The sequence below is a fragment of the Paroedura picta genome, chromosome 1 (genome assembly GCF_049243985.1).
Source record: "Paroedura picta isolate Pp20150507F chromosome 1, Ppicta_v3.0, whole genome shotgun sequence".
NCBI lineage: Eukaryota > Metazoa > Chordata > Lepidosauria > Squamata > Gekkonidae > Paroedura > Paroedura picta.
The window spans coordinates 45,320,170-45,334,781 of NC_135369.1; the positions used below are offsets into that span (position 1 = coordinate 45,320,170).

General features: G+C 46.2%; 1 protein-coding gene across 2 annotated transcripts in view; it reads left to right on the forward strand.

Annotated features, from left to right (window-relative positions):
* PTK7 (protein tyrosine kinase 7 (inactive)) overlaps window positions 1-14,612 on the forward strand; it is a 94,687-nt gene that overhangs the window by 60,427 nt on the left and 19,648 nt on the right. For both annotated transcript variants that reach the window (XM_077336777.1, XM_077336768.1), the window contains exons 2-6: window positions 7,494-7,787; window positions 10,963-11,065; window positions 11,673-11,863; window positions 13,344-13,491; window positions 14,430-14,560. In XM_077336777.1, coding sequence (XP_077192892.1) covers window positions 7,494-7,787; window positions 10,963-11,065; window positions 11,673-11,863; window positions 13,344-13,491; window positions 14,430-14,560 — 867 coding nt within the window. The remainder of the gene's footprint in view (window positions 1-7,493; window positions 7,788-10,962; window positions 11,066-11,672; window positions 11,864-13,343; window positions 13,492-14,429; window positions 14,561-14,612) is intronic.

The following is a 14,612-nucleotide window of genomic DNA, read 5'->3' on the forward strand; positions in this document are numbered from 1 at the left end:
AGGTAGAAGCCTGGAGATTTTCAGGAATTTCGGCTGATTACCAGGCATCAATTCCCATGGAGAAAATAGCTGCTTTGGAGAGTGACAGGCCTCCCTCCCCCCACTGTTATTCTCTGGAGTCAGGTAGGAGGGGGGAGATCACTCCCCCAGCCAGGCGAGGACTGAAGCCTCGGCAGGCCAGGCCTTGCTGCAGTGGGGAGGGCCGTTCCCCCACCTTTCCCCACAACAGGCACCCTGTGAGGTAGGTGGGGCTGAGAGAGGTCTGACAGGACTGCTCTATGAGAACAGCTGTATCAGGACTGTGACTAGCTCAAGCTGGCTGCATGTGGAGTAGCAGGAATCAAACCCTGCTTTCCATATTAGAAGCCACAGGTCTTAACCACTACACCAAGCCAGCTTCGTTCACCTTTCCTATATAATCCCTGAGTAATACAGTCTACATCTCAACAGGGGAGTGTGGTCTCAGTACCAAGGAAAGCTAGTGGTTTCAGCTTCCTCAGTCCTTGAGGCAGCGTTTCCTAGTCTGTGGGTCAGGATCTAGACTTGGGTGGCAAAGCCTCCCTAATGGCTGCTCCTACTCTTTTTATCATTCCTTTTTTCTCTCCTCCTCCTCCTTATCAGCTCCACACACTCTTACCTTTGCAACAGTAACGGGAGGGGAGGAATGTCTGTCCAGCTATAGGTAACTTTAGAGTGGTAGCTGGAAGGAGTTGGGAAAGGGACTGGAGAGTGGGGAGGAACTGTGCAGTAATGAAAAAGCAAAAGGAGGAAAGAAAGGTGTTTGCATATGTAGGCTGTTCTTACTGTTCCTTCAGCTCCCCAACCCTCTGCAGCACCTCATTGCCCTCTCCTTGCTGTGGGAGATTTACCATCCTGAGTCCCTTTTTGCCAACCCCTCTGTCCTCTTCACGCATGTCTTTTCACTCACTCACTCAAACACACACACACCCCTAGTGTGCCTCCAACTCTGTTCTGGCTCAGCTGCAGAGGAGGGGATGACACAGAGAGGTTCCCATTCCATTGCAGCTGGCCTCAAGTGGAGCCTTGTGAACTCTCCTTTTGGAAGCTAAGACTGTTTGTTTTAAGAGTTCCTCCCCTATGAGTGATGTGTTGATAGGTGGACTTGGTTGCTGAAAACGAGGCCATTTTGCATTGTTTACTAGCAATGATATTTCAGCTTTGTAGAAAAAAGAACTATGATGTCAGATGTGAGGAATATAACTAACTAGTAAAAAAGCCCATTGTATCCAGAAGACAATGGGCGCTAGCAGGCAGGGACCAGAGCGAGGGGCAGGCTACCTGAAAGAAGAGGCGGGTGGCGGCTCCTCGGCGTCTCCTGGTTTTTGGTGGGGAGTCCCAGGCGTGGTGCGCTGGGCTGCGGCGGCTCCTGTGCGTTTATTTGATCTTCTGCGGCTGGGGGGGGTGGGTTCTTTCTGCTCCTTCTAGGAGGCCACGGCCGCGGATCGGGCCGCGCCCGGCCGCGCCCGCGGGCCGTGCCCGCGGATCGGGCCGCACCCGCGAGCCGCGCCCGCGGATCGGGCCGCGTGGGCGCGGCCTGGCCCTGATTCCCTCTCGGCGGCTGGAGTCTCGGCGGCTGGAGGTTCTCGGCGGCTGGAGTCTTGCCGGGGGCTCCCTCAGGGGCCGGCCTGACACATCAGGCCGGGAGCAACTGCGAGCCGCGCTGCGCGCGGCTCGCAGTTACTGGGGCTGGGAATCAGAGGGACCAATCGGCAGGCGCTTCACGCCTGCCAATTGGTCCCTCTGATTGTCTGTCATGAGGAAGGGTCCAATCCGGACCCTTCCTCATCCCGGACACATCCCGCCCCAGAACCCCTTACTATTTTATTTAGTCCGTGGCGCCCGCGGCGCCACGGGCGGTGTACAGATTATCCTTTCACAGTAAGAAAAAGTGACATTTGACTACAAATGATAGATATTCACATTTTCTGCGCAGAACAATTTCCCTGTAAGAAAATAATTATGTATGAAGTGTTTCTGAGAAGAGCCAACTTCAGTAATTAATTGGAGGCTTTGGAAAGCAAAACCTGACCCTGAATACAGTACCTTCCATATCATACAGTAGCTGGTATTTTTTCTTCACTACATACTGCATATGCTGATGGATAAAAAATCAAGTAAAACATGTCTAAATGGTTATTAAATAAACTAAAGGACACTGGGACACCTACACGGTAATACAAGATCACTTTAAAGAATACTGCTCATTAAAGAAATTAGAACTGAAGATTGAAGACTCCTCATCTATCTACTTCCTATACTGAATCCAGTTATCTTGTATTACCATATAGGTATCCCAGTGTCTTTCGGTTTACTTACTGTTTTGTATTTTCACTTGGTCCCACCCTTCTGTTCCTAGGATTGTTTTAAATGGTTATAGAAGCAAGTTTCTTAGAATGTTAAAGGGAATTAGAGGGAACAATGGATTTGAAGAGAGTGGTCAAAGGCTGGAATGTAACCTTGATATGCAAAGACTGTGTAGCCCATAGACTGTGTTCTCATAAGCATCTGGCTGGTCATTGCAGAAAATAATTGGATGGGTGCCAAAGTTCCAGTGCTGGCAGTAGATTGATCACCATGCCAAGTTCCAGTTCACCTTAGGGTGCCAGAGCTGATCCCGGGTGGGTCGCCATATCAAGTAAATTTGGATGTGGAGCACCATACCAAAAATATTGGGTACTAGTGCCCTAGAGCAGCTGTCCCCAACGCCCAGTCCAGGGACCAGTACCGGTCCATGGATCAGTCGGTACCAGGCCACAGTTCCTCCTCGTCTTCCTCCCCGACTGCTGCCTCGGGGGCTGCCCTGCCACTCTGCTGCCGGCTCACCTTTGGTGCTCTCCGGCGGCCACCATGGCTGGGGCTCCCCCTTGGCATGACACTGTGCAGCTGCAGCTGGCAGCGCCCCCCAGTGGGCGGTGGGAAGTCAGGGGTGCCGGCGGGAAAGCAAGCAGAGCAGGGGCTCAGGCGGTGATGACGTCCCTTGGCAAATTATCAAGCGTTGACCGGTCCCCGGTGATAAAAAGGTTGTGGACCACTGCCCTAGAGAATGACATGCTGGGTGACCTTCAGGAAGAAAATTTAAGCCTGAATAATTTAAAAGGGATTGTTGTGCTGATTATTTAAATCCATTATTGTTGCTTATAATGTTTATGGTCTCAGCTATATATCTGGGTGCCAGAATTGTTTTCCTTGTCCCTCAGATCCCAAGCCCTTTTACCTTATATAAACTTAGCCTGAACTGCCCTCTCTTAAAAACCGTGGATGATATAATGCAATAACAGTGGAATTGGAGTCTTTAAAAATCGCTGATCTGTGGGCCGCTCTTGACAAATTACAAGTAAAGCCTTCCCTAAAATAAGAACCAGAGATTAAGGTTTTTAGTCCATTCTGGAGATATGCTGCAGGATTATTTTTCCAAATGTTTGGTTATTTCATCACAAAATACCCCAGGTCAGCTGTTAATTTCACTGGGTGTCCTTGGAGAAGGTACACTCTCAGCTTCAATTCCTTAATCTGTTAAATCAGTTTAGGGAATTAGAATGACCCATTTCAGAGACTGATCACCACCATGAGTAGAAAAAAATAGTACTTTAAATGTTAGCTGGGCTCACTGTAAATAATGTCATTGTTTAAATGATTTAATCTGTTGTTTGTTTAATGCTAAGTAATGCTGTCAATAGTTCCCTTCCCTCGGGTCTTGCTTGTATGTCCATTGTCGTTCTTTTCCTGGCTTGCAGCTTCTTAAAATGTGTCAAGCTGTCTCTTGGCTGTGTCTTGATGCTGCAGGGCCAAAGTGATCACTCAAATAGGATTGTGTGTGCAATTCTTTGCTTCCAGATGAGTATTTGAAATCTAGATGAGTATTTGAAATCTTTGGGAATTTCTTCAAAGGAAGTTTTATGTTCAGACTCTCGGTACCAGTGTTTTGATGAGAAGCAGGATATTTGACCACTTATGGTGTACATCAAACCTAAGGAAAAATAGGTTGCATTGATTATATGAGGCCCAGGTGGTTGTGGATACACAACTGCTTACCTGTCTGAAATTATGAAGTACTTAAGACTTGCATCTTAGATACTTAAGGAAGGGTACAAAGAAATCCCTCGGCATTTATTTGTCTCTAAAACATCTGCTGTGTATGTCTCTCCTGTAGTCTTCCACCACAGATTTTTACTGCTGTTGCTGCAAAAAAAGAGCCATAGGCTGTGCCCATGCTTGTTTTATATCTGTTTATTGACCAAATCAAAGCACTGGCTTTCAGTAAACTTTCTTCAAAGGGTGTTATGTGCACAGAAATGTCACCTCTTCCCTCTGCTCTATGGGCCTCTTTTGAAAATGAGCTTTTGGGGTAGATAGATCCAGGTGGCCACAAAATTATGGAACTCAGTTGGAGCAAAGCTGCAATGCGGTTTGAGGCCTTTGTGGAATTTGCAGACTGGCGATTTTGAGAACCAGGTGCTGGTTTGGGGGCAGGTTTGGAGATGCAGTAAAAAGTATTTCGTAACAATTTATACCAACAATCTGTGGGTCCAGCCTCTTTGGCTCTTATCTCATTTTGTGATCTGAAGAATAGCCTAGACACACTGACTCTGCCTTCATTAATCCCACACAACCTTATGTTCCTGTGTTTCAGAAGATGATGAGCATCGTTTTTCACTTGAGGTTATTTTTGTCCCTGTTTTTGTATTAAATCCTTAGATGTTCTTCATCTTAAATGTGTTCGGCAAATGTTTCTAATGACTTCAGTGGATTTCATTCCTGGGGTAGCCTGGGCTAGAGATTAAAAAAGCCAACATGGTCAGACAACTGCTGAGTCTGAAAATCTGGCAATATGACCATTGTTGATGAGTGACCCATCAAAGGGTGCTTCATTGGGTCAGGGTCTTCAGGAGGCCATATTGTCCTGATAACCCAAATTCTGGGCATGACCTTCAATTTATTAGTTGGATGTAGTCATTTCTTGAATATAAATACAGGGCATGGAATGTTAAAGCCTTGCCAGATGATAGTTGGCCTAGGCATCACTCAAGTTTCTTTATTTACTTTATAGTCCGTCCTTTCCCACTGAGGCTCAAAGCAGATCACAAAGTGTAAGTAAGTGCAGTTGATAAAATGGAATAATAAGCAAAGTAATAGGATTAGGATTACGGCAGTCGGAAACAAAGCATAACATAGTAGACATGTTCTGTTATCTAATGCAGAATATAGCATTATTAAAGGTAAAGGTAAAGGTATCCCCTGTGCAAGCACCGAGTCATGTCTGACCCTTGGGGTGACGCCCTCCAGTGTTTTCATGGCAGACTCAATACAGGGTGGTTTGCCAGTGCCTTCCCCAGTCATTACCGTTTACCCCCCAGCAAGCTGGGTACTCATTTTACCGACCTCGGAAGGAATGAAGGCTGAGTCAACCTTGAGCCGGCTGCTGGGATTGAACTCCCAGCCTCATGGGCAAAGCTTTCAGACGGCTGCCTTACCACTCTGCGCCACAAGAGGCTCATATAGCATTATTACATAAGTATAAAAACAAAGCAGTTAAAGTAGGATAATATACCCAGTAAATAGATATTGAACACAGTGGAAGAGTTTAAAGTTCAGTTCCCTCTATAAGAAGGCTGTCTTGTCAAATGTCATTTCCACTGCTGCCATGTTACAAATCTTCCCATGACTGACACAATTATTTTTCTCTTCCTTACCCACACCGTTCCCGCACTATATCTTTCAAAACCTTTTTCTTTTATTTTCACTAAAACTGCTTTAGTCAGTATAGATAGATGCAAAATCTCTGGAAGTTTTAAAACCATGAAGAACTTCTTCACTCTCCTCTCCCCAGTGCATGACCCTTCTGTTTCACGGATAACCTTAAATAAATTTTTAGAAAGCTATACTATCTTGTGTGCTCTCTGAGCAGCACCATACATATTCTCTGTATTTTGTTTTACTGGTGTACTTTTGATTCTCAGAATGCAAAATTAATAAAGTCCATGGCAAGTCATTTCCATTTGCAAGGTTCTGGCATGACTGAATTAACTTTGCAAATGAAGAAAAATACAGTTGCAGAAGAAGCTCTTGGATTCTGTAGCATATTCTGCATGTGTGAACTGGAGACACTAGAAAATAGCACACAGCCAACGTGTGATCCACTGAGTATAAGAGAGTCATTTACAACCCAACTATGGCGCCTTAGCTTTATAGCTTAAGCTATAAAGACTCCTGCTGTTAGGTCTGGAAGTTCTCAGTTTTGGTGTCCAGGTGGTAGCCATCTTAGAAGTGCTTCAGGGCCTTGTTAAGGTATATATTTAACAATAAAACTCTTCTTTCCACATAAAATTATTCCATTCTAAATTTACAAGTTAGAATAGAATGCCTTTGTGTGGGTTTCACATTACAGCTGTAAATGTTCACCTACAGACAGACAATGTTTGTACCCAGGATTGCAGAATAGCAAATGAGAGAGACCTGAGCTTTAAAAAAAACTGTACCCAAGTTTATTCTTGATGGGTTCTTACTGGTAAGGCCTTTCTGCTCCATGTAAATGCCATACATGGAGGAATAGGGTAGTTCGATGTTATATAGTCATAGTGTAATTTTAGGGATGGAATCATGGTCTGTTATTTTTTTAAAACATTGTTTGGGGGAAGGGACTTTAATGGGGTATAATGCTGTAGAGTCTACCTTCCAAAGTGGCCATTTTATCCAAGTGAAATGTTACCTGTCGCCTAGAGATCAGTTGTAATTAGGGTTGTGCACTCCGGCGTGCTTTGGCCGCTTCAGCGATCACTGAACCCCAAAGTAGCCAGCGCCACAGCATGGGGGGGAGGGGTGTCACCACTGCGCCGGCTGGCACACCACCGCCAGCGCTGTCCCTCCGCGCTGCGTCACTGGCCACTTTGGGGGTTCAGTGATTGCCGAAGAGCACAACCCTATAGTTGGTGATCTCCAGCCACCACCTGGAGGTTGGGAACCCTAATTACAAGTCTAGTCCTGTACCTAGAGACCTAACTCATCATAGCTATGATCCAGTTAAGGCTCTTGCAGTAAAGTCTGAAATTTACAGGAGACCTTTTAAATGCGCTTAAAAAATCGATTATTGGGTAAACATTTCTTGGTGTGTTCTGATCTCTTGTTTTTACTGAATGGGTTTTGTCTTGGGCTCTCTGTGTGCCATAATTAATAGTTTTATCTCTAAAGGATATTGAAGGAGATCTGAGGACTTTTACAGAAGCAGAACTGTAGATTCCTTAAAAAAAATAATCCAGTCTCTGAGAACTTGAAAGTCACCTTTTTGTGTAAATGGGCCCCATCAATGTTCTTTCTTTCTTTTTAAAAGGACAGTAACAAAATTCCAGGTGACTCACTTAAAGTTTTAATTCCGTTTCTCTTGTGCTTTTTGGAAGGGTATTGAACAATCTACTTCTGTTCTCCCCCTTCTTCCAGCACTAGTACCTGATCTTCTTTTTCTTTTTTGTTCATTTCAGCGGTGGGGGCTCGAGCTAAAATAATCTTCACCAAGGAGCCGTACTCCCAGGATGCTTTGCACGGTCGGAGTGCCATCTTGCGCTGTGAGGTGGAGCAACCCAGTGACATAGAGTTTGAATGGCTACAGAATGGATTTCCTGTTCAGGACACTGAACGTCGTTTCAAGGAAGGAAGCAGCCTACAGATCACATCTGTTGATAGGCAGCAAGATGGTGGAAACTTCCAGTGCGTGGCCCGGAATGTAGTGACTGGAGAAGAAGCTCGCACAACAAATGCATCCTTCAATATAAAGTGTGAGTATCTCACTTACAAAATATGTTTAGTCAGTCAGATACCAATGATGCAGTCTAGAGGAATTATTTGGAGGTAGAGCAGGAGGGGGGTCAGCAAAGCTGTTGTAGACTATGAATCTAGTTTTGCTTCAGCATTTAAAAGTGATAAAATAAAATGCACACCAGTGAGCCCAAGACAGTTGCAGCTCTGTACTGGGAGTACATGCTGAAACATAAGTGTGTGCATTTATTTATTTGCTTGCTTGCTTGCTTGATTTCTTACTCGCCACGCTCAGAGTTGACTTGCATTGGGTTACAACAGGAATAAAATCTTGATACATAAAAGCATAAAACCCATAAAACCCAAATCCCAACCTACTCCAGTAATGAGAAAAATAAAAACCCGTCTTCCAACTCCCATAACCACCCCTCCCTCAGGGCCCCAAACCCCAGGGATGACGATAGTTCTCATTGTGGGGGGGACACCTGCGGTCTCCCGTGCCTTGGCTTCAACCAAAGACCTGGCAGAAGAGCTCTGTTTTACAGGCCCTGCGGAACCGTGGAAGCTCCTGCAGGGCTCTTAGCTCTTCCAGGAGTCCATTCCACCAGGTCAGAGCCATGGCCGAAAAGACCTTGGCCCAGGTCGAGGCCAGGCAAACCTCTCGGGGACCAGGAATCACCTGGTTAGTACCTGCAGAATGCAAGGCCCTGTGGGAAGCATAAGGTGATAGGATGTCCCTCTGGGTCCCACATACCTGAGTATGTAACTCTTTCAGATATGAGGATACTTCATATTGTGTCTAACTTTTGTTTCATTGGGATTCAGGCTGCAAAATAGATTTGGGGATACCATTTTGGTTTGGAAATAGGATCTGTCTGAATGTCTGTTAAGCATCAGCCATTCCTTAGAGAAACCAGGCTGATGATAACAGAACTGCAGGTAATTGCTTAAAAGAACACCTCTCACTATTTGTGGAGAGAGAGAGATCCGAGAGCAAGTAGAACTGTGTAAGCTGGATAGATTCAGGTGGGTAGCCGTGTTGATCTGAAGTAGAAGAACAAAACTTGAGTCCAATGGTACCTTTAAGACCGTCGGAGGAAGTGCGCATGCACATTAAAACTCACACCTTGAATACATCTTTGTTGATCTTAAAGGTGCCAATGGATTCAATTTTTTGCCGTGTAAACCAGAGTTATAGGACCTATTGCTTTTTGTTCTGGATCACACTGTTTATTGGTTCAGCCAGTCTGTTATTTCTTGCATACTCATTTGCAAGGACATATGTGTTACATACTGATATACACTTACTCCATAAATACACCCTTTGGAACCTGTGCACCATTATTACATGCAAATCATCAGCAGACTCACTGGTGCTTATTGTCTGAATCCTTTACACCAGAATGGAAATAAAATTACTGTTCTTGTTTCAAGCCAGCAAAAGGCATGTGATGCTGAAAATGTTTAAGCTAAATTGGTTCGCATCTGGATAGTGCCTAGAGGGGAAGGTTTCTGGGAACTCTATAAATGATGCCTTGAGTTCTGTAGAGGAAAGGCAGGATGTCAACTAGTTAAATAACTTCTTATGTGTTACCTGCAGCAGTAAGCTTTTCCTTTGCACAAGTTATATAGGAAAGCAGTTGATAGAGTAATAGTATTGAGAGGGACTAGAATACTGGAATAGAGCCACAAGCTTCTTGTAACACTGCTGCTATAATGGAGCTCTGGCTATCTGTGGAAGCTTTCTGAGGCATCTGTCTCTATGCCTGATTCTGGGTGGGACTGCAATGGAGGGAAGCAGGGGCAATTTGTAAAGAGCCAGGTTTAAGTATGGAAAGAGCATCTGGTTTGGTCTGCTGGCTTGGGTTTAGTATCCCAGGTGCAAATCCTCTATCTGACACTTGATAATCCTTGCCTTTACTTTCTCTGTCATCAATCCTGATACATTCTGATGAAAGCCATTAGGAATGCCTTTAATGGCCCTTGAAGGGTGATCAAGTAACTCATACAATAGATTCCAGTACTGTTTGGAGGCTGAGGAGGAAGTCAGGCTTGGCAATGTGCATATGACATTCCCAAAGACTGGCAAATGTAACAAATCACAGAAGCATTTGCAAGTACAGGAAAGCCCAGTCCCATATCCCGCTCATGATAGGAATAATTCAGAAACCATGTGGAATGGAGAGCTTCCTCTGGTAGGTGATCCTGGTTCTTCTCATTTTACTGAGTTTCCTGTTGTGGAGAGTACTTGCTAATTTTGGCTTTCCCCTTACTGTTAGGCTTTTCTTCTTAATACCTTTGTACAGAGAACTGACAGTACTATAGAGAATCTCTTGAAATCTATGTTCTGTATCACTACCTGCAAGAAGAAGAGCTGCTTTTTTATTACCTTGCTTTTCAATACCAGAAGGAGTCTCAAAGTGGCTCGGCCTTCCACTCCCTTCCCTGGTGGCTTGGAGTAGGGTGAGAGGAGGGGGGCTGGTGTGGAGTGTGCGTTCAGCCTTCTGGTGGCTGCCCTGGTAGCTAGGAGGGGGGCAAGAGTGGTGGGGCCAGCATGGAGTGCAACTGCCTGGACCTCTCCAGCTTCCCCCCAGTAGCCAGCAGGTCATGGAAAGAAGGGTGGGGGAGGCACAGGGATTGTGGTGAGCCAGGAGCATGACAGCATCTTTGTGGAGGGGTTGGGCGGGCCCTTCCAACTGTGAGTGGGGGGCATCAGGGGGGCTACAGAGGATGGTGGTGAGCCGGGAATCATGGTGGCTTCTTGAAGGGGGGAGAGGGCAGCTTCCCTACTGGCTCTCAGTGCGGAAGATGGCTGGGAGGCCATGGAAGGTGGCGGCAGTTTTTGGGGTGGGTGGGAGGCCTTCCCAGTGGCTAGCAGCAAGGGCAGCCATGGAGTGCATGGTCCTGCTTCCATACCGTTGGAGAGTGGCATGGACTGTAATTGACTCTCATTGGGGGAGGGCCCTCCCAGTGACGGCCAATCACAGACCCCCTAGCACTTCCCAGTGGCATGCCACCCCCTCTGAATGGCCAATCAGAGGGGCCAACATGTCATTGGAAGTACCACTCACTTTTTATGTGGTATGATACCTGGTGGAAGGTATGCAGATGCTTGAATTTCCAAAGTTCTGTAGAGAGGCAGAGGCTTCAACATGATCTTGATTTTTCTCTCTTCCCTCCACCTGTGTTTGGAAGGGATTGAAACAGGAGAAGTTGTTTTGAGGAGCCCAGCCACAATGGAGGATATACAGAGTTCTACCTCAGTGACATTGCGCTGCCATATTGATGGGCATCCACGGTAAGAGGCCACTGCTCAGTTGTAATTGATACCAGTGTTCCCTCCAAGCTGCATGCATGAGCAGCTGCTCATTAATACTGGAATCCCTGCTCAGGGATTCTGGTCTCCCTCTGCCCATTGCCCGTTTTAAGATTACAGCAGTTATATTCTGCTCAGGATGTGAACTGCTGCTCTGCTCAGTGGGGGGGGGGGATTAGAGAGAATACTGCTCTTAGTTTTTCTTTGTCTCTTTCTTTACCTGGGATCTTTCTCCTGCAACAAAATTTTAAGCAGTAGAAAGAGTTACAGCCTCTTTAAGTATTCAGGGGTATTCTGTGTATCTTCTCAGTCTTGCACTGCTGTTTCTGGCCGAATTTTCTATGTTGTTTGGATGCTGCAGGTTTGGAATGCAAATGAGCTCCAGTGGTTTACTTACTACCTCTTGGTACGAAGTAATTTTGTACTATAGCTTGGGATTGTTATTATATTTTTTGGTATTAGTATATCCATGACGGTCCCTTTTGTTTTAGGATAAAGCATTAGTCAAGTAGAAAGTTCTGTCAGATGTTTTTTGATCAGTAAATTTTGATGCTTGTGCAGAGCTATTAAATTGTCCTGTGTTTCTTAGCCCAACAAGTCAGTGGTTTCGAGATGGCACCTTGATTGTGAATGATCATAACAACTATTCAGTCATCAGCAAGGAGCGAACGCTGATTCTCAGGAGTGCAGGCCCAGACGACAACGGCGTCTATTATTGCTGTGCTCGTAATACCGTTGGATCTGTTTGCAGCAACAACAACTTCACACTCAGCATCACAGGTGAATGGAAGTTGGTGCTGTCAGATGATTTTGTGGTAACTGCCTTCAGTAGGCGCAGGATGAAACCATTAAGTCTTACAGGAAAGTGTTACATTTTTAGGGCCACATATGGGGCCAGAAAAGGCTCAGAGACATTCCATGCATTATGCCAGAGAAATAGATGCTTCCCACATTGGGTGACTGTTTGTGAGCTACAGCCGATCGAGATCCCCTTTTATCCCTATCAGAAATAATGTTTTGGAATACTAAATATATATGTGTGAAACCAGCATGACATGTGAAACAAGCCTTCAAATGGGAGCTTCAGCCATCCCATTCATGCCCCATCAGCACTGTGGAGATTGCCACTGCAGGGCTGGGTGCAAGGGAGACATTTGGCCCACAGTAACAAAGATAATTAAATATTCTTTAAGAAACACTGTATAAATCTGCTGGCTTCCAATTCTATGGGTTATTAAAAGGTCCTTTCAGTTTCTATTCTTATTCTTACTGAAAAGGTACAACGGTGTGAAGATTCTTTGCAGGCTCTGTTTGTGACAAACCACAAGCCCTTCCTGGGGTGAAATACTCTTGAATTTCATCCTTGTTACCTGTGGGATATCTTTTACAGCCCAATGTTCAGATTTTATTTTATTTGCAGAAGAGTTTTTGTGATTTCAGTGCTTTTAAATAGCAATCACAACCAGTTTTACAAGGTTTCCCAGCTTGCAGACATTTCCCTTTCTTTGACTTCTGTGACTTGCTTTTGATGTGCATTCTGCATATGTCATTTCCATTTTGTATTCATCGGCTAACTGTGCTTAATGCCTAAAAGCAAAAGAAGTCATTCAGAAGAAAATAGCTGTCTAGTCCAGTGGTCCCCAACCTTTATTAGGCTGGGGACCGGCAGGGCATCGGGCCACGCCCGCGGGGACCGTGCCCGTGCGGGCCACGCCCACGCTTCTGCCGCGCCTGCGCATCGAGCCGCGCCTGGCCGTGCCCGCGAGCCGCGCCCGCGGATCGGGCCGCACGGGCGCGGCCTGCACGGGCGCAGCCCGGCCCCGATTCCCTCTCCTCGCCCTCCCGCAGTAAGTAGCTTCCCGGGCCGCAAGCTTGCGGCCTGGGAAGTTTTTTACTGCGGGGGGGGGGCGGGGAGAGGGAGCTGCGGCCCGGCGCCATGGCCTTCGCGGCCCGGCGCCGGGGCGCGGCCCGCAGTTTGGGGACCACTAGTCTAGTCAATGCAGAAGAGCAAAGTAACATGAGGTTACTACATATGGTACATGCAAGAAAAGGCTTGGAACTCCTGCAGATAGGGAAAAATTAATAAAGTCCCACCAGACCCACTTAACTGTTGCATTCTAGTCAGTTGCCTGGAGGCATACAGTCCATATTCTGTTTTTTCTGCACTACCTGTCTCTTTTGAGAATAAGTACATTGCTGGGTGTGGGCAAGGAGTGCACGTGGGAGATCATTGGTTTTCTGTGTCTGTCCCCCCCAACAGATGAGAGCTTCCCTCGCCCAGTGATTCTTCCTGAGAACCAGATTGTCAGTAAAAATGAGGAGGTCATGTTCCATTGCCAGTTCACAGCAGTGCCACCACCAACTCAAGAATGGTTGTTTGACGGGAAAATTATTTCCAATATGAGCAGGTAAGCAGTCTTCAGGATAAGAAACTAACTGGTAGGTGATGCTAATAAGGAAAGGTACAATACAAGAAAGTTAATCTTTAATATTGCTTGATACACAAAGTAGTTGATCCAAGTTTTTTAGCACTGCTGTTCAGTGGAATTGTTCTGAAAGTTGTCTTGATGCTATGCATTTCGAATAACAATATATCCTTAACACTATTTCACTCCCTTATATTTGGGAAATAGCCACCTGGGAGGAGACTGTCCAGGGCCTTGTCCATCCAGGTCCACCCTGATTGGCTCTCCCCCTCCAGCTCCCACCCTCCCTCCTTGCCTGCTAGAAGCCTTGTGGCTGCGGCCTCCATTGTTGCCCACAAGGAGAGAGGCAACAACAGGGCTTTGTCACCCGCAGTTACACTTCTGCTGGGAGGGAGCCGGAGGGGGGGGGTTGGAGCCTCCCTGTGGGCTGCAAAGCCCTTTTGCTGCCAGCAGGTGGGGTATTTCCACACCCTTTAGCCTGGGAAGCACTCTCATTATGGCGAGAGCGCTTCCCAGGCCAAAGGGAGCCTCCCGTGGCAGCGCTGACAGCAGTGGGAGGGGGCTTTCCACTCCCTGTAGCCCACTTTGCGGGCAAAAGGGAGCCCCAGCTGCCCTCTCACACCCTTTCAAAGCTTATTTTTAAAATGGGCTTTGATACTAGTTAGGCTACATAATGCTAATGACCAATGAACTTGTTTTTTTCTTCTTAAAATTTCAAGCGTCTTTCTTATATGAAAATTGGGCTACCTTGTCTCCTATGTACAGATCCTGTCCTCTTCTCCACCATCCCCTTTCCCTTGTTCTCAGCACAAGGCATAGTGTGGGGAGGCATCATGGTGATGGATGACATTATTGAATGTCTGCAAGCATTTTTGCTTTGCTCAGTGGTTGACCTCTGTCTTTTCTCCGGGTTCTCAAAGGACTGTGGTCCTTTCCAACGGCTCTTTGCTGATACCTCAGGTGAAACCACGTAATATTGGGATCTACAAATGCGTTGGCCGTGGACAAAGAGGGAAGCCTGTCACTTTGGAAGCAACTCTTCAGCTGGCAGGTATGAGCCAAATGGTCTTTGCCTACTTTGGTAGGCGTTTCTTACTTGGGTG